Here is a 25365-nt window from a genome sequence, read left to right as displayed (position 1 = left end):
AAGGACTGTGTTTACTTCATAGTGTGCTTACATCATAAGGACTGTGTTTACTTCATAGAGTGCTTACATCATAAGGACTGTATTTACTTCATAGGGTTATTACATCATAAGGACTGTGTTTACTTCATAGTGTGCTTACATCATAAGGACTGTGTTTACTTCATAGAGTGCTTACATCATAAGGACTGTGTTTACTTCATAGTGTGCTTACATCATAAGGACTGTGTTTACTTCATAGGGTTATTACATCATAAGGACTGTGTTTACCTCATAGAGTGATTACATCATAAGGACTGTGTTTACTTCATAGTGTGCTTACATCATAAGGACTGTGTTTACTTCATAGTGTGCTTACATCATAAGGACTGTGTTTACTTCATAGTGTGATTACATCATAAGGACTGTGTTTACTTCATAGAGTATGCTTACATCATAAGGACTGTGTTTACTTCATAGAGTGATTACATCATAAGGACTGTGTTTACTTCATAGAGTGATTACATCATAAGGACTGTGTTTACTTCATAGAGTATGCTTACATCATAAGGACTGTGTTTACTTCATAGAGTGATTACATCATAAGGACTGTGTTTACTTCATAGTGTGCTTACATCATATGGACTGTGTTTACTTCATAGGGTTATTGCATCATAAGGACTGTGTTTACTTCATAGAGTGATTACATCATAAGGACTGTGTTTACTTCATAGGGTTATTACATCATAAGGACTGTGTTTACTTCATAGAGTGATTACATCATAAGGACTGTGTTTACTTCATAGTGTGCTTACATCATAAGGTCTGTGTTTACTTCATAGAGTGATTACATCATAAGGACTGTGTTTACTTCATAGGGTTATTCCATCATAAGGACTGTGTTTACTTCATAGAGTGATTACATCATAATGACTGTGTTTACTTCATAGTGTGCTTACATCATATGGACTGTGTTTACTTCATAGGGTTATTGCATCATAAGGACTGTGTTTACTTCATAGAGTGATTACATCATAAGGACTGTGTTTACTTCATAGGGTTATTACATCATAAGGACTGTGTTTACTTCATAGGGTTATTACATCATAAGGACTGTGTTTACTTCATAGTGTGCTTACATCATAAGGACTGTGTTTACTTCATAGAGTGATTACATCATAAGGACTGTGTTTACTTCATAGAGTGATTAGATCATAAGGACTGTGTTAACTTCATAGAGTGATTACATCATAAGGACTGTGTTTACTTCATAGGGTTATTGCATCATAAGGACTGTGTTTACTTCATAGAGTGATTACATCATAAGGACTGTGTTAACTTCATAGGGTTATTGCATCATAAGGACTGTGTTTACTTCATAGAGTGATTACATCATAAGGACTGTGTTTACTTCATAGGGTTTTTACATCACTAGAGTGATCTTATTTGCACAGGGTTCTTACTAGTCTGCTTACTTCATTGAGGGTACTTACATGTAAGGTGCTTACTTCAAAATGTGTGCGCACTCTACTATCCATACTATTTGCCAACCCCCCCCCCCCCTCCCCCGGTTCTATTTTAAGCCAGAGTGTTTCTTAGTCATTCTAAATCAAATCATCCTCTTTTGTTGACGCCCCTCTCTCTGACCCCTAGAATCGTTACTCCTCCACCACCCCTCCACCCCTCCGCAATCAATCACTCAGTCAATATGACAGACAGCCAGAACACAAGGAAGGTCTATTTCAATGGATTTCTATCTATTTTACTCTATTTCTATAGATCTAGATATACAGAGTTTAGATCAGGGACAAAGGTACACAGGTGTGTCCGAAATGGCTCCCTATTCACTAACGCAATACTTTTGGACAATAGTAGTGCACTATATAGGGAATAGGGTGCCATTTCAGGCGCGGTTGGGTTGATACATACGCTGTTGATGGGAGCAACCTGATATCCATAGAGCTGCATACTCTTTTACACAGAGAGACGAGGAGGAGGACGACACGGCATGCGGTCAAAAAGGAGGAGGACGAAGAGGAGGAGGAAGAGGAGGAAGAAGAGAAAGGTCACATGTTAGAATAGATGCATGCAAGGAGAGACACACTGGCTCAAATGCACAACAGTACTGCTACCGTAAACCAACACACTTGTAGCTACACAACATAACACAACGTGCTCTACAGGTATTACTTCTCTATAGGTCATATTTCTACCATAAAGTAAACCACGCTTGCATCCAAAATGGCACCCTGTTTCCTCGAAAGTGACCTACTTTTGACCCAGAGCCCTGGTCAAAGTAGTGCACCACATATGGAATAGGGTGCCATTTGGGACATCCACTACGTAAAGGATAAAGTGTGTGTTCACAACGTGCCACACTGGTAATACAGCTCCCAAAACATACTGTCAGATTGCCACAGATAGCACCATATGATTGTATCATTCACCTTAACATACACACACCATTAGCATAACGTTATCCTAACGTTAAAGAGACAGCGTATCTGATTCTGTTATTGAAGGGGCACGGAGGATCAGCGGGCCACATATTAGACCATCTGGGCTGTGTCTGAATGGTCCTGTCTTGTTCCCAACAGATGTAGGATCTTAATTGCTGAGAATTATCCTGCACAGCAGGAAGTGCAAACTTGTAGTTGCATTTGAGTTTTAAAAAGGATTCTGAAGTTTGTAATTTCCACTTTAAAATGTCAGACTTTATTTGGCCAAACAAAAAAGGTATCAACCACCTACAATTTTTTATTTATTATAATCCACATAATAATTCACATTTCCTGTTGATGCAGGATTATTTTCTTGCTGTAGCAAACTAGCTCTAATTAAGATCCTACACCTGTATAAAGCGCACTTATATTGACTATGGGCTCTGGTCAAAAGTAGTGCACTGTATAGGGAATAGGGTGCAAAAGTAGTGCACTATATAGAAGGTTGGTTGTTTAGCAGCAAAACCGAGGCGTGCGCAACTATGGGGCAAAACAGACTGGGTTGGCTTAGACTGTTGACAACATGTAAACTATATTTAGTCTACAATGTTTATTGAAAACATAAATACATTTGCACAATAAGCACTTGTTGTCTCTCAAATACATTGTTATAGCTGAATTTAGCAAATTTGTAGCAAATTTTTGCCATATTAGCATAGACATGACCAGTCAAAACAAAACATGGTATCAATAACAAGATGAAACGAGCTGAAACGAACAACCCACGATTCCCCACATGGCAGCTTGTTGTCATTGTTGCTCGCTATCTGACCGTTCAGAATCATCATTTCATCATTCATCATTTCCGTGACGTTGTCAGACAACCTGCCTATAGGAAATTGAGTAGTGCACTTTAAAGGGAATACAGATGTAGGATCTTAATTTGATCACACTGTTGCAGGATAACTGGAGGAAATGTTAAACTTGTGTATTGTATTGGAGGTTTAAAAAGTCTTCTGAAGTTTGTCATTTCCACTTTGAAATGTCCGACAAAAATGGCCATTCAATATAATCCACATAATAATTCACATTTCCTGTTGCTGCAGGATTATTTTCCTGCTGTAACAAACTGGCTCAAATGAAGATCCTACCTCTGTAGGGTGCCATTTAGGACCCAGTCTTTAAACAACATTCCTCAGCTGTGCCCCTCCGAGGAGCCGTCTGGCTAAGTGTGTCTGGTCCCTCTGAAGCTAAAGCCACAGAAACTCCCACAATCCCCTCTCATCCCCTCTTATCTCTCTATCAGATCCTCTTGTTTATGTTGGGCCACATGGGCTGCTTACGGGAGATGTCACCCATCCACAAAACACTGGGAAAGGAGGCCATTTTGGCTCTGCTCGTCTCCCACCGGTCCTGACGCAAGCGAGAGGGATCTTAACTTCAAAGTGAACCGAATGCACTCTCTGTAGTGTGTGTGTGTGAAGTGTGGGAAAGCACAAGGCGACAAAACAAGTCCTGAACATGCTTGGAGGTTGATGTTTTAATGTCATATTGTACTGTAAGAGAAATATTTTTTTCCCTCAAATATGATGTCTTTGACCCCTCAATTCAGTATTGATAACAAGTACAACACACGTGGGCTGTGTCCAAATGCCCATACCTGCGTTCTAAATAGAACATTTTATAGTGTGTGAAATGTTCCAAGTTTTCAATGCCAGGATGTCATACTCATTTTGTCTTTTCACTAGTAGAATTCGCTGCATGCTGTTGAGAGAGATACGTGTCTCTTCAGACCCGCGTGTGTTTGACAACAGCTGATATTCACCTGATAATGAGATAAGGGGAGGCGCTACCAAAATAAACCAATGGAGAGAAACAACACGGTTCCACATTAGATCTCAGTATAGGTGAGTCTAGTATGTTGATACGTGTCGCTTACTGCATTCGTTTTCACTAAACAGAACATTATAAATAGTATGTAGTATTAGTACACAGTATGTAGCTCTAGTAAGTAGTAGGCAAGACAGATTTATGATCTATTCTTGGTGTATAATTCTTTGTAAAGACACTTTCAATGGCATAACAGAAACTCAATAAAACAGACATTGTTGTTTGACTTGGGGTGAGAGGTACTGTTGGGAGAGGCTGGTCCTGCCGCTTGCTGTGGGGGAAATTAGCTAGAACACATGCATGCACGACACACACACACACACACACACACTGACACATACATACAATCACAAATATACTCTCTCTCCCTCTTGTTTGCTCTTACCAGCTGAGCTGACTTCTCCACATCTCCTTTCCTCCCCTTCTTCTCATTTTTCTTCCTGAAGATCTCCTGCAGCTAGAGAGGAGAGGAGAGGAGAGGAGAGGAGAGGAGAGGAGAGTAGAGTAGAGTAGAGTAGAGTAGAGTAGAGTAGAGTAGAGTAGAGTAGAGTAGAGTAGAGTAGAGGAGAGGAGAGGAGAGGAGAGGAGAGGAGAGGAGAGGAGAGGAGAGGAGAGGAGAGGAGAGGAGAGGAGAGGAGAGGAGAGGAGAGGAGAGGAGAGGAGAGGAGAGGAGAGGAGAGGAGAGGAGAGGAGAGGAGAGGAGAGGAGAGGAGAGGAGAGGAGAGGAGAGGAGAGAGATGATGTGTGAGATCAACAGTGTGCAGCAGTTATCTTCTTGACACATAAAACTGTTAAATGCATTATTCAAATCCAATTCTTTATTTATTAAGGGAGCAGTAAGGGTAACTCACCACTAGGAACTCCCTCTTGTCAACCATCTGGTTGCCGTCGGCGTCGAACATGTTGAAGGCGATCTTGAAGCCTGCGTGGGGCTCTGAGGAAGAGGAGGAGGTATGAAGATGACTAATCTCCACACCATAGGGACTGAATGGACTACTAGATGTCTAGAAAGATGAGTGATCTCAACACCACAGGGACTGGACTCAAGTCATTATGTGTTCTGCGATCAGTGTATCCAGATGATGGCAAGATCTGTTGTGTGGTCTGTTTTGCTCAAACACATCAATGTAATTTGACACAGTTGTCTGTGTTATCATTGTTACCATCCCACATATCTCACTACGTCACTACTGTTGAAAGGATATCCATGAATTCATCTTTACCCAAAGGTCACTGGTTTGAATCCCTGAGCGGACTAGGTGAAACATCTGTAGATGTGCCCTTGAGCGAGGCACTTAACCTTAACGGCCCCTTTAAGTCGCTCTGGATAAGAGCGTCTGCTAAATGACTACAATGTACATGCATACCTGTTGCTCTTTCTCTCACATCTTGGCAAGTGCTATGTCAATATTACTCCAGCGCTGGGTTACCACGCAAAGTGTGTGTCGCAGCGATGACTGAGATGCCTCATTGCCTCGTTAGACCCTCAGTGAGCAACAACAGCAGAGCAGCACCTCAGAGTGTGGCTGGAGATTTATCTGCACAGACTGTCAACGCCAGTCTCAAGCCTACGTCCCAAATAGCATCCTATTCCCTATGTAGTGCACAACTTTTTTTTTCCCAGGGCCATGGACAGAGGTAGTGCACTATATAGCGAATTGGATGCCATTTGGGACGCAGGCAAAGCAATATATGCCTCCATACAATGTTGATGAAGGCCTATATGATGAATACCTACATTTATAGGAGTTGAAATGTTGGGAGCATGCGTGTTGAGTCTTCATTTACAAAATAATATATTTCATTGTCACATATACTGGATAGGTACAGTGAAATGTGTTGTTTTACAGGGTGGTGCAACGCCCCTGGAGCATATTAGGGTTAAGTGCCTTGCTCAAGGGCACATCAACAGATTTTTCACATCGTCGGCTCGGGTATTCGAACGAGCAACCTTTCGGTTATTGGCCCAATGCTCTAACCGCTAGGCTACCTGTTAAGCACCTGTCTCAAAGCCACTCAATTTTGTTGTCGTAACACATGCTTTATCTTATATTGTCTTAAACTTCTTATGGCTGGGGGGCAGTATTGAGTAGCTTGGATGAATAAGTTGCCCAAAGTAAACGGCCTGCTCCTCAGTCTCAGTTGCTAATATATTCATATTAGTATTGGATAGAAAACACTCTACAGTTTCTAAAACTGTTTGAATGATGTCTGTGAGTATAACAGAACTCATATGGCAGGCAAAATCCTGAGGAGAAATCAAAACAGGAAGTGAGAAATCTGAGCTTGGTATGTATTTACCACAGTTCCCATTGAAATCCCCTTGATATATTAATGATGTTGCACTTCCTAGGACTTCCACTAGATGTCAACCGTCTATAGAAATTTAAATGAGACTTCTACTGTGTTGTGGGACTGAATGAGAGCAGAATATATCAGCCATTTTCTGACCACGCGCATTCCTCATGGTATCCACTTGAGTTCCATTGCTCATGAAGACACGAAGGAATACTCTGGTTGAAGCTATATGTTAAAAACATCCTGATGATTGATTCTGTACTTAGTTTGAAATGTTTCTTCGACCTGTAATATAACTTTTTTACGTTTTTGTCCGCGGTAACGCTGACCAGAATGAGCGTTTGGATATGTATACCGAACGCGCTAACAAAGGAGGTATTTGGACATAAATAACGGACATTATCAAACAAAACAAACTAACTAATAACTCATATTTTATCTTATCTTAACTCATGTTTTATCTTATCTTAATTTGTGTTTTATCTTATCTTTTCTTAACTCATGATTTATCTTATCTGAACTTTTTATGGCTGCAGGGGCAGTATTGAGTTGCTTGGATGAAAAGGTGCCCATTGTAAACGGCCAGCTCCTCAGTCTCAGTTGCTAATATATGCATATTATTATTAGTATTGGATAGAAAACATTCTAAAGTTTCCAAAACTGTCAAAATATTATCTGTGAGTATAACAGAACTGATATTGTAGGCGAAACCCTAAGGAAAATCAAAACAGGAAGTGGCTTCTATTTTGAAAACTCCATGTTCCATAGCCTCCCTTTGCTCCATTTTCGCTTCCTCAAGGTGTCAACAGTCTTCAGACATAGTTTCAGGCTTTTATTTAGAAAAATGAGCCAGAACGATAACATCGCGTCAAGTGGTCACATGAGTTTTGCTCGCGCAACAGAGTTTGGATAGGTATTTGCGGTTGATATATTATCGATTATATATTTTTAAAACAACCTGAGGATTGATTATAAAAAACGTTTGACATGTTTCTGTGGACATTATGGAAACTATTTGGAATTTTCGCCTGCGTTGTCGTGACCGCTCTTTCCTGTGGATTTCTGAACATAATGCGACAAACAAACGGAGGTATTTTGGATCTAAAAATAATCTTTATGGAACAAAAGGAACATTTGTTCTGTAACTGGGAGTCTCGTGAGTAAAACATCCGAAGATCATCAAAGGTAAACGATTAATTTGATTGCTTTTCTGATTTTCGTGACCGAGCTACCTGATGCTAAGTGTACTTAATGTTTTATCGTGCAATCGATAAACTTACACAAACACTTGGATTGCTTTCGCTGTAAAGCATAATTTCAAAATCTGACACGACAGGTGGATTAACAAAAGGCTAAGCTGTGTTTTCCTATATTGCACTTGTGATTTCATGAATATAAATATTTATAGTGATATTCATGTTTAATCTTATCTTAAATTGTGTTTTATCTTATCTTGTCTTATCTTGTGTTTTATCTTATCTTAACTTGTGTTTTATCTTATCTTATCTTAACTCTTGTTTTATCTTATCTTGTCTTAACTCGTGTTTTATTTTATCTTGTCTTAACTCATGTTTTATCTTATCTTAACTTGTGTTATCTTATCTTGTCTTAACTTGTGTTTTATCTTAACTCATGTTTTATCTTATCTTGTCTTAACTCGTGTTTTATCTTATCTTGTCTTAACTTGTGTTTTATCTTATCTTGTCTTAACTCGTGTTTTACCTTATCTTGTCTTAACTAATATTTGATCTTGTCTTAACTCATGTTTTATCTTATCTTAACTCGTGTTTTATTTTTATCTTGTCTTAACTCATGTTTTATCTTATCTTGTCTTAACTCATGTTTTATCTTATCTTGTCTTAACTCAGGGCCTTCTGTGTCTCGGCAGCTTCTTCAGGGTAAGTGTAGATTTGACCACCTACCGTAGTGTAGGGTACAGGAGATTTTGGTCTTTTTTCAGGGACTGGAGATCTTGGGTGGGCCATCCATGTCTGGGACATACTGTAAACTTTAACAGACCAATGCTGGCCTTTAGTAATGATTTGTGTTTAATGTAAGCATAGGGCACCACCAGCCCCTCTTCACGAGAGAGAGAGAGAGAGAGAGAGAGAGAGAGAGAGAGAGAGAGAGAGAGAGAGAGAGAGAGAGAGAGAGAGAGAGAGAGAGAGAGAGAGAGGGAGACAGGTAGGGCAGAGAGTAGAACATAGAGAGAGAAAGAGAGCGAGAGAGAGGGAAAGAAAGAGATAGAAAGAGTATGTGATAGAGAAAGAGAGAGCGGAAGAGAGAGAAAGAGAGAGACTGTAGAGCGTAGAGAGACTCACTTGTCAGAATGCAGAGCAGAAAGAGATACTCGGTGTAAGCGATGATGCCTGGAAAGAAAAAGAGAAGACGGAACATCAAAGGACAGTTGACAAGATTCATTCTGTTAATGTACAATAAAGCACTCTCCCTCTCTCTCTCCCTCTCTCTCTCCCTCTCTCTCTCTCTCTCTCTCCCTCTCTCTCTCTCTCCCTCTCTCTCTCTCTCTCTCTCTCTCTCCCTCTCTCTCCTTCTTGCTCTCCTTCACCAACTCTCAAACAGCTGGTCGGGGTCCTGATTTTTTTCTCTCAAACTCCGGGACACTAGAGGCGGCTTGGCTGAAGGCCAGATTAAAATGTTTACTGATTGTTCAAAGACGGGCCTCCTCTAGATAAATGGAAGGGTAGAACAGACCTTCCCCTCCTCCCCTCTTCTCCCGGAGAGGAGTAGAGAAGGAGTAATCCCCCCTTTCATGCAGATAACATCTAAAAATGTAAAAAGGTGCCTTTGAGTTGAGCCGCAGGCGTTGTTTTGGCCACACTAGAGCTGCGGGTGTTTTTACACTGCAAGTGAGCGGTGCTGAGACCCAAGACCTAGAACACTGGGTGGTAGAACACACACACACACACTCACACACGCACGCACGCACGCACGCACACACACACACACACACACACGTACACCCCCAATGCATATACACATACACACACGGTGGGGGGGAGGGGGGTGGAAAGAGATCACAACCAGCCGTGTTGTGTTTGGAGAACAAGGTGTAAAGCGTTGAGGGGATGTGGTCCATTTAGGATGATGTCCCCTCTGCTCCTCTTTGTTGGGGCCAGGGGAAACACAGGCATGGCCCAGTGAGATGGAGGACCGCTGCTGTGGTCTAGGTGCTGGAAGGGGAGTGTGTGTATGCTCATGTTTCTCTGTGTGTGTGTGTGTGTGTGTGTGCGCGCTCATGTTTCTCTATATGTAAGTGTTGGTCTGTTACACGGCGGCTGAAAGCATTCCCTCTTCCACCAGGTTTTTGTTTGGAGAGGAAGACAGTAGCCTGTCTGTCCACTGATAGTTCAGGGTGACTGCACTGAGTGTTACGGGAGAGAGACTCCCTGCTTCAGGAAGGGGAGAGGAGGGGAACATGATACCTCAGCTTAGTGGAGCTACCCCTGCCCCCTGCCCCCTGCCCTGGACCTCACACTAGGGATGGATGCTCCCTGTCCCAGGCTTACTCAAATACTAAATACAGCTTGTCTCCCACGAGAAAAGGCCAACTCAATAAAGTGTTTGAACTGCAACTATCTGCTGTCTTTATTCTACTAGTTTAACCTCCGATTGTTTTTAAAAATGTGTACATTTTAATGTTTAGTCAGTTAGCAGACACTCTTATCCAGAGCCTCTTACAGTAGTGACTTCATACATTTGACTGTTTAGTCATTTCTCAGACGAGGAGACCAAGGCACAGAGTGATGAGAATACATTCCTATTTATTAAAGGAAGAACACTTAAACAAACTAACAAAACAAACATGAAGATATAAACACTGGTGCCGACACAGGCAACTGTACATAGACAATAACCCACAGATAAACCAAGGAATATGGCTACCTAAATATGGTTCCCAATCAGAGACAACCATAAACAGCTGCCTCTAATTGAGAACCAATCTAGGCAACCATAGACATACATTTACCTAGACAAACCAAAACCCCATAGACAAAACTAAACAAACCACCCTTGTCACACCCTGACCAAACTAAATAATCAAGAAAACAAAGATAACTTTGATAATCAAGAAAACAAAGATAACCCCCCCCCCCAAAGTTGAGGACTCCCGGCCGCAAACCTAAACCTATATGGGAGGGTCTGGGTGGGCATCTAACCTTGGTGGCGGCTTTGGTTCTGGACGCCGCCTCCCTTCTTTACACTGAGGGCTGGGGACCCTCGAGAGAGACCCCGGGCTGGGGACCGTCGCTGGAGACCCCGGGCTGGGGACCGTCGTGGGAGGTTCCGGACTGTGGCCCCCCGTGGGAGGTTCCGGACTGTGGCCCCCCGTGGGAGGTTCCGGACTGTGGCCCCCGTGGGAGGTTCCGGACTGTGGGCCCCCGTGGGAGGTTCCGGACTGTGGCCCCCCGTGGGAGGTTCCGGACTGTGGCCCCCCGTGGGAGGTTCCGAACTGTGGCCCGTCGTTGGAGGTTCTGGTCTGTGGCCCGTCGTTGGAGGTTCCGGTCTGTGAACTGTCGCCGGACGCTCTAGACTGGGTACTGTCGCCGGACGGTCTGGACTGGGTACTGTCGCCGGATGCTCTGGACTGGGTACTGTTGCCGGATGCTCTGGACTGGGTACTGTCGCCGGACACTCTGGACTGCCGAGGCGCACTATAGGCCTGGTGCGTGATGCCGGCACTGGTGGTACCAGGCTGGGGACACACACCTCAGGGCGAGTGCGAGGAGCAGGATCAGGGAGTATTGGACCCTGGAGGCGCACGGGAAGCCTGGTGCTTGGTGTTGGCAATGGTGGTACTGGGCTGGTGATACGCACCTCAGGGCGAGTGCGGGGAGTAGGCACAGGATGTACTGGAGCTGACACAACCCGTCCTGGCTGGATGTTTATTTTCGCCCTGCAAGTGCAGGGCGCTGGCACAGAATGCACTGGGTCGAGCCGGCGCAGGATATCCTGGTCCAAGGAGGTATACTGGAGACCAGGAGTGCTGAGCCGGCACCCTCCTTCCTGGCTGGATGCTCATTCTAACCCGGCCAATGCGAGGAGCTGGAATAGAGTGCACCGGGCTAGAAATGCGCACTGGAGACACCGTGCGTTCCACCGCATAATACGGTGCCTGACCAGTAACACGCTCCCCACAGTAAGCACAAGTAGTTGGCTCAGGTCTCCTACCTGACTCAGCCAATCTCCTCGTGTGCCTCCCCCAAAAAATCTTGGGTGCTAACCGTGTACCCTTATATTGCTGCCGTTCCTCCATTCTCCTGTATCCCTCCTCGCACTGTTCCAGTGAATCCCAGGCGGGCTCTGGCACTCTCCCTGGATCGATCGACCACCTCTCTATCTCCTCCCAGGTTGTCACCCACTCATCCTTCTCCCGGGTCCATTTTTCCACCAAGCGCTGTTCCTCCCTTTCACGCTGCTTGGTCCTGGTTTGGTGGGTTATTCTGTCACGTTCATTGTAACGAGGAGACCAAGGCACAGAGTGATGAGAATACATTCCTCTTTATTAAAGGAAGAACACTTAAACAAACTAACAAAACAAACATGAAGATATAAACACTGGTGCCGACACAGGCAACTGTACATAGACAATAACCCACAGATAAACCAAGGAATATGGCTACCTAAATATGGTTCCCAATCAGAGACAACCATAAACAGCTGCCTCTAATTGAGAACCAATCTAGGCAACCATAGACATACATTTACCTAGACAAACCAAAACCCCATAGATGTTTTTAAAACCCCATAGTTTTTTCTGTCAATGTCACAAGTCTGGGAAAACAAATAACACCTTACCAGATGAACTCTTGTAATCTGAGCGTTTTTTCACAACTTCATCCAGGAGTTTTCCCAGACCTCATGATCTGATCAACAAACCGGGCCTGATAATATGGTATCATCTTGTATATTATATTCCGATAATATGGTATCATCTTGTATATTACGTTCTGATAATATGGTATATTCTTGTATATTATATTCCGATAATATGGTATCATCTTGTATTTTACATTCTGATAATATGGTATCATCTTGTATATTACATTCTGATAATATGGTATCATCTTGTATATTACATTCTGATAATATGGTATCATCTTGTATATTACATTCTGATAATATGGTATCATCTTGTATACGACATTCTGATAATATGGTATCATCTTGTATATTACATTCTGATAATATGGTATCATCTTGTATATTACATTCTGATAATATGGTATCATCTTGTATATTACATTCTGATAATATGGTATCATCTTGTATATTACATTCTGATAATATGGTATCATCTTGTATATTACATTCTGATAATATGGTATCATCTTGTATATTACATTCTGATAATATGGTATCATCTTGTATACGACATTCTGATAATATGGTATCATCTTGTATATTACATTCTGATAATATGGTATCATCTTGTATATTACATTCTGATAATATGGTATCATCTTGTATATTACATTCTGATAATATGGTATATTCTTGTATATTGCATTCTGATAATATGGTATCATCTTGTATACGACATTCTGATAATATGGTATCATCTTGTATATTACATTCTGATAATATGGTATCATCTTGTATATTACATTCTGATAATATGGTATCATCTTGTATATTACATTCTGATAATATGGTATCATCTTGTATTTTACATTCTGATAATATGGTATCATCTTGTATATTACATTCTGATAATATGGTATCATCTTGTATATTACATTCTGATAATATAGTATCATCTTGTATATTACATTCTGATAATATGGTATCATCTTGTATATTACATTCTGATAATATAGTATCATCTTGTATATTACATTCTGATAATATGGTATCATCTTGTATATTACATTCTGATAATATGGTATCATCTTGTATATTACATTACACTTTGATCAGCAGTCCCATATTGAAAAGGTTTTGTTTCCTATATGCCTATTGGAAGTGGAAGGCCAACTTAACTATCCCACTTTGAAAGCCTACTTTCTCTGACGAGTTTGTACTGTGCACTGCTGTGAGAGAGAGAGAGAGCATCACTGGATTCCAGACGCGAGTCACCAATACCGCACGCACCCACGCACACACTCTCTCTCTCTCTCTCTCTCTCTCTCTCTCTCTCTCTCTCTCTCTCTCTCTCTCTTCTTGACATGACAACCCGAATAAAATGTGCTGGGACAACACACAGAAACATTCCAGAGTCTGCCGCCCAGCACCGACTCATGCGCACAGCAAACGGTAATCCGACGCCATTCCGGGGATTGAAACTGTCCTCGGCCGTCACCGAGTGCCAAAGGAAGCGTGTCCCGACATCACCGAGAACAAACACAACAGAGACGTGTCTCCACGTTGTCTTCCTCCTCAACCACACCTTTGCTCCCTGATCACTTCATTCTTTCTTTCCTTTTATCTCCTTCCCTCTTTCCTCTCATTTCCTCTCCTTTCCTTTCCTCCTTTCCCTGTTTTTTTTGGTGGGGCTGTGCTGATGTTAACTGGCAAGATAAAAAAGAGTGGTGTGGGGGTGAGGTGTGTGTATGTGTGGGGGTGAGGTGTGAGGTGTGTGTATGTGTGTATGTGTAGGGGTGAGTTGTGAGGTGTGTGTATGTGTGTATGTGTGGGGGTGAGGTGTGAGGTGTGTGTATGTGTGTATGTGTAGGGGTGAGGTGTGTGTATGTATGGGGGTGAGGTGTGTGTATGTGTGGGGGTGAGGTGTGAGGTGTGTGTATGTGTGTATGTGTGGGGGTGAGGTGTAAGGTGTGTGTATGTGTGTATGTGTAGGGGTGAGGTGTGTGTGTATGTGTAGGGGTGAGGTGTGTGTATGTGTAGGGGTGAGATGTGTGTATGTGTATGTGTAGGGGTTAGGTGTGTGTATGTGTGTATGTGTAGGGGTGAGATGTGTGTATGTGTGGGGGTGAGGTGAGGTGTGTGTATGTGTGGGGTGAGGTGTGTGTATGTGTGTATGTGTGGGGTTGAGGTGTGTGTGGGGGTGATGTATGTGTAGGGGTGAGGTGTGTGGATGTGTAGGGGTGAGGTGTGTGTATGTGTAGGGGTGAGGTGTGTGTATGTGTGTGTGGGGGTGATGTATGTGTAGGGGTGAGGTGTGTGGATGTGTAGGGTGAGGTGTGTGGATGTGTAGGGGTGAGGTGTGTGTATGTGTAGGGTGAGGTGTGTGGATGTGTAGGGGTGAGGTGTGTTTATGTATAGGGGTGAGGTGTGTGTATTTGTAGGGGTGAGGTGTGTGTATGTGTGGGGGTGAGGTGTGTGTATGTGTGGGGGTGAGGTGTGAGGTGTGTGTATGTGTGGGGGTGAGGTGTGTGTATGTGTGGGGGTGAGGTGTGTGTATGTGTGGGGTGAGAGGTGTGTATGTGTGGGGGTGAGGTGTGTGTATGTGTAGGGTGAGGTGTGTGTATGTGTAGGGGTGATGTGTGTGTATGTGTGGGGGTGAGGTGTGTGTATGTGTAGGGTGAGGTGTGTGTATGTGTGGGGTGAGGTGTGTGTATGTGTGGGGGTGAGGTGTGTGTATGTGTGGGGGTGAGGTGTGTGTATGTGGGGGTGAGGTGTGTGTATGTGTAGGGTGAGGTGTGTGTATGTCTGGGGGTGAGGTGTGTGTATGTGTAGGGTGAGATGTGTGTATGTGTAGGGGTGAGGTGTGTGTATGTGTAGGGTGAGGTGTGTATGTGTAGGGGTGAGGTGTGTGTATGTGTGGGGGTGATGTGTGTGTATGTGTGGGGGTGAGGTGTGTGGATGTGTAGGGTGAGGTGTGTGGATGTGTAGGGGTGAGGTGTGTGTATGTGTAGGGTGAGGTGTGTGGATGTGTAGGGGTGAGGTGTGTTTATGTATAGGGGTGAGGTGTGTGTATTTGTAGGGGTGAGGTGTGTGTATGTGTGGGGGTGAGGTGTGTGTATGTGTGGGGGTGAGGTGTGAGGTGTGTGTATGTGTGGGGGTGAGGTGTGTGTATGTGTGGGGGTGAGGTGTGAGGTGTGTGTATGTGTGGGGGTGAGGTGTGTGTATGTGTGGGTGTGAGGTGTGTGTATGTGTGGGGTGAGAGGTGTGTATGTGTGGGGGTGAGGTGTGTGTATGTGTAGGGTGAGGTGTATGTATGTGTAGGGGTGATGTGTGTGTATGTGTGGGGGTGAGGTGTGTGTATGTGTAGGGTGAGGTGTGTGTATGTGTGGGGTGAGGTGTGTGTATGTGTGGGGGTGAGGTGTGTGTATGTGTGGGGGTGAGGTGTGTGTATGTGGGGGTGAGGTGTGTGTATGTGTAGGGTGAGGTGTGTGTATGTCTGGGGGTGAGGTGTGTGTATGTGTAGGGTGAGATGTGTGTATGTGTAGGGGTGAGGTGTGTGTATGTGTAGGGTGAGGTGTGTATGTGTAGGGGTGAGGTGTGTGTATGTGTGGGGGTGATGTGTGTGTATGTGTGGGGGTGAGGTGTGTGTATGTGTGGGGGTGAGGTGTGTGTATGTGTGGGGGTGAGGTGTGTGTATGTGTAGGGTGAGGTGTGTGTATGTGTGGGGGAGTACGTGCACGGAGAGCCTCCCTAAAGCAACAGGAAGAGGGAAGGACAAGAAAACATTTCCACGTCGCTACTCTGGAGCCCAGGTGTGACCTTCTCAGGGACACCAGGGTGTTACTGTGTGTGTGAGTGTGTGTGAGGGTGTAAGTGTGTATGAGTCTGTGTGAGTGTGTATTCTTGGCAGAGGCCTCACCAACTTTCTCCCTGCCATTCATAGAAATACCAACACTAGACCCAGCCAGTATGAAAATATGCTGTAGCTTGGAGACAGGCCCAACTTCCTCACTAGTGTTTTCCTAATACACTCCTACATCCCATTCCCAACACATCTAGTGTCAGACACATCTAGTGTCATACACGTCTAGTGTGTCTACCACACTTACAACATCCTCTCCTCTCCCCTACTCTCCCCTCCTTCCTGTCCTCTTCTCTCCCCTCCTCTCCCCTCCTCCCTGTCCTCTCCTCTCCTCTCCTCTCCTCTCCTCTCCTCTCCTCTCCTCTCCTCTCCTCTCCTCTCCTCTCCTCTCCTCTCCTCTCCTCTTCTCTTCTCTTCTCTTCTCTCCCTTCCTCTCCTCACCTATCCTCTCCACTCCTCTCCTCCCTCCTTCCTTCCTTCCTTCCTTCCTTCCTTCCTTCCTTCCTTCCTTCCTTCCTTCCTTCCTTCCTTCCTTCCTTCCTTCCTTCCTTCCTTCCTTCCTTCCTTCCTCCCTTCCTCCCTCCCTCCCTCTCATCTCCACTCCTCCCTCCCTCCCTCCCTCCCTCCCTCCCTCCCTCCCTCCCTCCCTCCCTCCCTCCCTCCCTCCTTGGATAAAGACAAATCTGCGAGCGGAGTGGGTACTTCGCCCCGCACCGTAGCTGCCCCCGACGGTAGATGCCCAACCGGACCCTCTCCTTTATGAGTCAGGTTTTGCGGTTGGAGTCCGCACCTTTGCACCTTTGGGGGGGGGGGGGGGGGTACTGTCACGCCCTGACCTTAGAGAGCTGTTCATTCTCTATGTTAGTTGGGGCGTGATAGTGACTAGGGTGGGTCATCTAGGTGAATTGTACTTCTGTGGTGGCCTGATATGGTTCCCGATCAAAGGCAGCTGTTTATCATTGTCTCTGATTGGGGATCATATTTAGGTAGCCATTTCCTTAATTGTGATTTGTGGGATCTTATCTACAGTTAGTTGCCTGTGTGCACACCAGTAGCTTCACATTTCGTTTGTGCTTTATTGTTTTGTTAGGTGAGTTTCAATTTATTAAAGTATGTGGAACCCTACGCACGCTGTGCCTTGGTCTACTCCTTTCAACGAACGTGACAGGAGGAGAGGAGAAAGAGAGGGGTAGAGGGAGGAGAGGAGAGAGAGAGGGGTAGTGGGAAGAGAGAGAGAGGGATAAAGGGAGGAGAGGAGAGAGAGAGAGGGGTAGAGGGAGGAGAGGAGAAAGAGAGAGGTAGAGTTAGGAGAGGAGAGAGAGAGGGGTAGAGGGAGGAGAGGAGAGAGAGGGGTAGAGGGTTTAGAGAGAGAAAGGGGTAGAGGGAGGAGAGGAGAGAGAGAGGGGTAAGGGAGGAGAGGAGAGAGAGAGAGGGGTAGAGGAAGGAGAAGAAAGAGAGAGGGGTAAGGGAGGAGAGGAGAGAGAGAGGGGTAAGGGAGGAGAGGAGAGAGAGAGAGGGGTAGAGGAAGGATAGGAGAGAGAGAGAGGGGTAGAGGAAGGAGAAGAAAGAGAGAGGGGTAGAGGGAGGAGAGGAGAGAGAGAGAGGTAAGGGAGGAGAGGAGAGAGAGAGAGGGGTAGAGGAAGGAGAAGAAAGAGAGAGGTGTAGAGGGAGGAGAGGTACATAATTGAGAGAGGTTTATATTTAGCTTCCTGGTTGGGGAAGGCAGTACGGCATGCTGCTGAGCGTGTTATAATTATCACCGTGGGGAATCAACAGCCGTGTGATTCCACTGTTACGTACTCCACAAGCAATTGCTTTAATTGCGACCGGGTCCCTGCCTCTCTCTCGAACAGTATCCATCTCTCTCCCTCTCGTACAGTATGTCTCTCTCTCTGTGGTACAGTACACGTCTTATTAATGTATGTGATTCATTTTCACTGTTTCAATTTTTATGTTGGAGAGGATGGATGGAGGGCAGAAGGCTCTGCTGTCAGAAGAGAGCTGCTGCATGTTTCTAGAGGAATGGAGGAGAGGGTGAAGAGGAGAAGAGAGAGGAGGAGAAGAGAGGAGGGGCGGGGAGGGAAAGCATTGGATGGAGCAAAGAGAGGGAAACGAAAGGCGAAGAAAGAAAGGGGGAGGAAAACAGAGAAGAGGAGGGATAAAGAAAGAGAGGGTGACAAGGAAAATAGGAGAGGGAACTGAGGGGAGAGGTGGAGAAGAGGATGAGAAGAGAGGAACGTATAGGATGAGAGGATGGCATGGGAAGAGCAGAGAGAGTGATTCTATTTTTAGGGTTTACCAGGGCGACCGTAAGGTGACCACAGGGGGCACCGGCCCCGGCTTAGAGGAACCACACTGTGACCAGAGCCTGTACAGCTAGACACACCGCAACACTATCACTGTCATACAGCCTGTAGCATTATGACATCATGTATAGCACTGTCACAGTCACACAGCCTGTAGCATTATGACATCATGTAGCACTGTCACAGTCACACAGCCTGTAGCATTATGACATCATGTAGCACTGTCACAGTCACACAGCCTGTAGCATTACATGTAGCACTGTCACTGTCATACATCCTGTAGCATTATGACATCATGTATAGCACTGTCACAGTCACACAGCCTGTAGCATTATGACATCATGTAGCACTGTCACAGTCACACAGCCTGTAGCATTATGACATCATGTAGCACTGTCACTGTCATACATCCTGTAGCATTATGACATCATGTAGTTCTGTCACTGTCATACAGCCTGGACTAGATACACCAAGACACACTGCACCACTTTTACTGTAGCTATGACAGGACTGTAGCTATGACAGGTCTGTAGCTATGACTGGTCTGTAGCTATGACTGGACTGTAGCTATGACAGGACTGTAGCTACGACTGGACTGTAGCTATGACAGGACTGTAGCTACGACTGGACTGTAGCTATGACTGGTCTGTAGCTATGACTGGACTGTAGCTATGACAGGACTGTAGATATGACTGGACTGTAGCTATGACTGGTCTGTAGCTATGGCTGGACTGTAGCTATGACAGGTATGTAGCTATGACTGGACTGTAGCTATGACAGGTTTGTAGCTATGACTGGACTGTAGCTATGACAGGTATGTAGCTATGGCTGGACTGTAGCTATGACAGGTCTGTAGCTATGACTGGACTGTAGCTATGACTGGACTGTAGCTATGACTGGTCTGTAGCTATGACAGGTCTGTAGCTATGACTGTACTGTAGCTATGACAGGTTTGTAGCTATGGCTGGTCTGTAGCTATGACAGGACTGTAGCTATGACAGGTCTGTAGCTATGACTGGTCTGTAGCTATGACTGGACTGTAGCTATGACAGGACTGTAGCTATGACAGGACTGTAGCTATGACTGGTCTGTAGCTATTACTGGTCTGTACATGACTTTCCATGAGTTTAACTATATAAGTGCTTACTCTCTCAGATAACATGCTAATCATTGTGTGTGTGTGTGTGTGCATGTGTGAGTGCCTGTGTTTGTGTGTGTGTGAGAGCGTGCGTGTGTGTGTATGTTTGCACTAGCCCAAGGTGCCTTTGCCATGCGGAATTGTGTGTGAAGTCAGTCACACACACACAATCCATTACGAGGTACACAGAACGTTCTTTTGACGTCCTTTAGTCCCTACCTCGTTCCCGTAGGTTCCGGAACAGTTTGGACGTTCCCTGCCACACCGCTGGAGTATCTCCCAAGATCTTCTCCAGTTCCTGATGTCAACAGAGACAACGCTATGAGTCTCCACAGACAGACACCACTCCATGTCCTCAATCACACCCTTTTCCCTACAGTCTACTGGTAGTCACCAAAGCCCTGTGGGCCCTGTTCAAAAGTACTGCACTGTTCATTAATTAAAATTGGCTAGTCAGTTAAGAGCAAATTCTTATTTTCAATGACGGCCTAGGAACAGTGGGTTAACTAACTTGTTCAGGGGCAGGGCAACAGGTTTGTATCTTGTCAGCTCAGGGATTCGATCTTGCAACTTTTCGGTTACAAGTCCAATGCTCTAACCACTAGGCTACCCTGCTGCTCTAAATAGGGAATAGGGTATATAGGGAAGAGGGAATAGGGTGTCATTTGGGATGCAACCATGACTTTAACCTTTAGAAGTGTCACTGTCTGACTAGAACATACAAACATGCTATGCTGTTGCTTCATGTTAGGAACAGATGTGGGATCTTAATTTGATCACCCTGTCGCAGGAGAACATCCACACTAAAATTTCAGATTTGAAAAAATATATCAATCCCAACAAAATTGACCATTAATTATAATCCACATAATAATTCACAATTTCTGTTGCTGCAGGATAATTTTTTATTAAGATCCTACATCTGCAGTAGCTTGTATACGATAGCATTCTTCCAAGTCAATTGCTGCTGCAATACTATGGCAGTGGGGTGGCAGGTAGCCTGGAGGTTAAGAGCGTTGGGCCAGTAACCGAGAGCTCGCTGGTTTGAATCTCTTAGCCGACTAGGTGAAAATGTGCCCTTGAGCAAGGCACTTAACTGTAATTGCTCCTGTAAGTCACTCTGGATAAGAGAGTATGCTGAATGACTAAAGTGTGAATAGGGAAGATGGCTGTATACCATCTACTGTATCTTGCCTATGCCGCTCTGTACCATCACTCATTCATATATCTTTATGTACATATTCTTTATCCTCTTACACTTGTGTCTATAAGGTAGTAGTTTTGGAATTGTTAGCTAGATTACTTGTTGGTTATTACTGCATTGTCGGAACTAGAAGCACAAGCATTTCGCTACACTCGCATTAACATCTGCTAACCATGTGTATGTGACAAATAAAATGTGATTTGATTTGATTATGTACGGTATTACAGCTAGCTGTCAACTAATCATCACTAGCCCTGTCTAAAACATTTAATATTAATATGGTTTAAATATACAGCTTATCATACATTACATGTACAGGTAGGAACAGGAGTTTTATAGCATAGCTCTTCATCAACAAAAATACTAACTGTTCTCAGACCTGTTTAGTGAGGGACATCCACGGCTTCTTGTCTGGAGGAAAGAGAGAGAGGGAGAGAGATAGAGAGAGAGCAAGTGAGAGAGAGAGAGAGAAAGTGAGAGAGAGACAGAAAGTATGTGAGAGAAAGAGAGAGAGACAGAGAGAGAGGCAGAGAGAGAGACAGAGAGAGACAGAGAGAGACAGAGAGAGACAGAGAGAGACAGAGAGAGAGAGAGAGAGAGAGAGAGAGAGAGAGAGAGAGAGAGAGAGAGAGAGAGAGAGAGAGAGAGAGAGAGAGAGAGAGCATAACGGAGTGTGTGTGGGCTGGATCAGATAACATCAGTATGAGGGGTTCCATAGTCATAATAACACATCCATACACTGTCACCATAGACCTATTACAAGGCCATAAAGTGCCCTCTGCTTTGCTTTGTACTGTAGCCCTGTGTCTGTCTGGGGCAATGTTCTAGTAAAAGTGCAGATTTGTTTTGGTCTTTATAAAGGGGTGGTCTAATTCAACCTCAAAGGAAACATTAGGTGGCCTCTGACACACACACACACACACACACACACACACACACACACACACACACACACACACACACACACACACACACTTTAAAAGCCCCATCTATCCCATTCTCAGTGGGGAGTCTGGTCCGTGTACTGTGTGACAGCATTAACCATCAGACTAAACAGTGTTACACACGCCCGTATCTTCTGAGGTCCACTGGCTATGAGCAATCTGTTAAGAAACCTCCCAAAACAGAGGCATTACACTGGCAGAGGGAGTAAAACAAACCATGGGCCGTTCCCACTGAAATCCTCACTGGGCTGTGAGCGCCTTCTCTTTCTCTCATAGCAGCCGGCGAAATGTCAGCTTCTAGGGTTTGTGGAAATTCATTCAACTCTCAATCTGCTTTGTCAGGATGATTATATGATCATATTCAATGGTGGTTTATTAACAGAAAACTTGTGTATTTTTTACTGAATTTTTTGCCAAAAAATCATCTAGGGCCCATATCCACAAAGCATCTCAAGTAGGAGTGCTGATCTAGGATCAGTTTGGCCTTTTAGATCATAATGAACAGGATTATATGGACAGATCGTAGATCAGCACTCATACTCTGAGAGGCTTTGTGGATACGGGCCCTGGTCTCTATATGCAGATCTATTTAAGCCATGCAGAACATTATAGATCACAAAACATAACAGATAAAAAGACAATTGACTTCGATATGAACTGCATAGAGCTAGTGAAACTATTATTTTCTAATGGGCACCAATTTGGATCTGGAAGGTTGGTAAAACACATTCCAGGTTAGAAATCATCATGGAACTTTTGGAGCCAAGATGGAGGGCCAGTTTCCCAAAATAGCATCATAAATATGGTAACTGTGTCCTGGTAGTACATACTCCGGGGCTCGCTCATGGTGACGGACTCGATGAAGTTCTGTGGGGTCATGTAGAGCTGTCCCTCATATTCCACTGAGCTGAACAGACGGAAGCGCTGCTCGTGGGACGACATGTACACGTCTCCTTCCTCAAAGTCAAGCGGCCGCGTCTGGCAACACACAAACAGACAAACAAACTGGTTGGTTTTGCTGATGGACAATTTTCAATGCAATGCACTGTGGACTTTAACATTTTGAAACCGTACTGTAATATCTTTCTGCCTGGGCCTAAGGGTGAAGAAATAAAAACGAGCCTTTCTTTCTCAGCGATTCTCTCTCTCTCTCTTCCTGTCTCTCGCTCCCTCCTTCTCTATCAGAGCTGTGCAAGAGAAATCAAATATCACCCTCTACCTGGCAAGCAGCCCTCCAATCAATACTCTAGCCAGTAGCCAGAAGCAAACAGCTCCTCTAGAAAGACAATACTGATACTACTCCTCTCACTGTCTCTCGAAGATGCCAGCTAAACCAGAACATTTCAACTTTCTTTACTACACTATCCCTCTTTCTTTCTCCCGAGCACCCTCTCTCCTTCTCTCCATCCTTCTATCATCACTGTAATAGAGAAATCAAATATCACCATCCACCTGGCAAGACCAAGAAATAGGCTACTAACGAGAAAGTCTCAACAACAGCCTCGCTGTTGAACAGAATAGTATCTCTTCTAGAGAGACAACACTGCTCACACACTGTCTTCTCGAAGATGCCAGCTGAACCATTACCGTGTCCTTGCTTTGAATGTATTGGAAGCGGCATCTTTATTTGGGTCTCGCTGTCTATAATTAGATCCACCTCTGGCTCTTTCACACAAGGCATTGAGGGAATGACAGCTCGCCTGATTAAAATACACCAAAGTGCCACTGCGCAAAGAAAAAGAAACGACTTCTTGGGTTGTAATTAGAAAAGGGTATAAATAACAAACTAACTCTGCCGTGCCTGACGGGAGGAAACGATGAACAGAGGTTTTCTATTTTCCCCTGGAGCCCAATTTGCATACAGATTCATTCATAAAGCTTTCATGAGGAGTTTGTCTTAAGGGATTTTTTTTCCCTCAAAATGAATTAATTGAATGGATAGAAATGGAAGGAAATTTCCCCAAACTTCCTGGTTTGACTTCAGGGATTTTGGATGGATTTGACCCCCCCTGGCCCTCTAACTCTGATTAATGTTCTGGATTTGTACAAATGACTTAATTCACTAGTACTTCATATTTCTGGTAAATGAATACACACATCCATCATTCCAACCATTCCATCACACTGTGGCATGCATTCCAAGCAGTAAATGTCAATGTCTCCAATGGAACTTTAATATTTACCCCAACTGTGCCTTATCAAGCAGAATTAGGCCTACACAGAAATCAGTAAAAGGCATATGTCTGTAACCTACATGCATGTTTAAGTAATCAAATAAAAGTCAAGAGAATTCAATCAAAAGATCTTAAAACCTCAATAGAAAATTGTGTTTTGAGTACCCATATAAGGGCATGTAAAAAAAAAATATCCTAACAGAACCAAAATATGATATCCTCCCACAAGTGGGGATGATTTGAAATACGTGGTTGTTTACATGTACTTTCCATTACCAATTAAGTTGGTCATGCTATAAGAAATAACGAGCATATGTTTATAATAAAATCACAATAAGAAATCCATTTGTATTATTTTGTTAGGAAGTGTAAGAACAGTCGTTGGCAGTGAAGCCTCCTTTGCGGTAACTACGTCAAAGGGGCACGCGCGTGTCATTTCAGCACCGTCTCGAGCGGAGAGCGCCCTTCCTTCTCCAGTGTGCCTCGATATCATCTCTGGAAAAACTGGGCCTAATGTTTCCGTTGTACAGTAGAGAAATGACTAAATTTATCCGCTCAGCGAAAAATGTAACTAGTAGCCTACTAGGTTAGTCATAAGTCTGTGGTTTCCAAACAACATTTCAAAAGAAGTACATATTACTAAAACACATTGAAATAGGCGCTGCGCTTCTCGAATTCTCAGATCACGCTCACCCACTTAGGCTATAACACATTCATGGCAGAATGCCTTTGACAGCGTGGCATTTTTCATAGACTATCTTGTCATAGCACAATAGTGTAAATTAGAAGCCTATACCTTTTGCTGTGCTTCTACAGCGGAAAGGACAGGGAGCAGGTCGCGGCCACTGAAGCGATATCCCATCCTCTTCCTGCATCTTTGACTGTACATGTCGTTGTAAAAATAGAATACCACCGCTCCCCCGGTTGCGAGACACATCCCAACAGCTAGGCATCTCTGTGTCCGACCTCCGGTAGTCGACTGAGCGCCGAGGAGCTCGTTTCTCGGAGCGGACCAGACATTTAACCTGTTTACGATTGAAGCCAGTCTGCGAAAAGCGGCCATTGTTGTTGCTATGATGAGAGTGTTGAAGGATAAACGTATTCTCACTCCTCGCGAGATGTGGATCATATTCTCACTCTGATTCACTGGAGTTTGGGATGCTGCGGCTCTGATCGAAGTTCGGCTTTGAACCAGCCACCAAAACAGATGGATATGATGCTCCAATGGGTTTGGGACAGACTAAGGTGCTTATTTCTGAACCTTGGTGAATTATATACATAGTTGCGTTACTATTCTAATTAGAAGCGA

At 44.3% G+C, this 25365-nt stretch overlaps 1 protein-coding gene across 9 annotated transcripts in view; it reads right to left on the bottom strand.

Moving 5' to 3' along the window:
- micu3a (mitochondrial calcium uptake family, member 3a) overlaps positions 1 to 25156 on the bottom strand; it is a 56092-nt gene extending 30936 nt beyond the window's left edge. For 7 of the 9 annotated variants that reach the window (XR_004206959.1, XM_031815009.1, XM_031815008.1 and 4 more), the window contains exons 1-8: positions 24853 to 25156; positions 22713 to 22860; positions 21318 to 21349; positions 19954 to 20032; positions 8927 to 8974; positions 5159 to 5241; positions 4693 to 4764; positions 1906 to 1947 (exon numbers count right to left, since the gene is read on the bottom strand). Coding sequence is in view for 8 of the 9 variants with exons in the window: in XM_031815009.1 (XP_031670869.1) it covers positions 1906 to 1947; positions 4693 to 4764; positions 5159 to 5241; positions 8927 to 8974; positions 19954 to 20032; positions 21318 to 21349; positions 22713 to 22860; positions 24853 to 25119 (771 nt within the window). In the remaining variant the exon portion in view is untranslated. The remainder of the gene's footprint in view (positions 1 to 1905; positions 1948 to 4692; positions 4765 to 5158; positions 5242 to 8926; positions 8975 to 19953; positions 20033 to 21317; positions 21350 to 22712; positions 22861 to 24852) is intronic. The other 2 variants (XM_031815014.1, XM_031815015.1) reach the window with 1 other exon arrangement.
- Between the last annotated feature and the right edge of the window lie 209 nt (positions 25157 to 25365).

The sequence above is a fragment of the Oncorhynchus kisutch genome, unplaced genomic scaffold (assembly GCF_002021735.2).
Source record: "Oncorhynchus kisutch isolate 150728-3 unplaced genomic scaffold, Okis_V2 Okis07a-Okis12b_hom, whole genome shotgun sequence".
Lineage (NCBI taxonomy): Eukaryota > Metazoa > Chordata > Actinopteri > Salmoniformes > Salmonidae > Oncorhynchus > Oncorhynchus kisutch.
The sequence above is the reverse complement of the archived record's forward strand: the minus strand, read 5'-3'. Positions and strand labels throughout refer to the sequence as shown.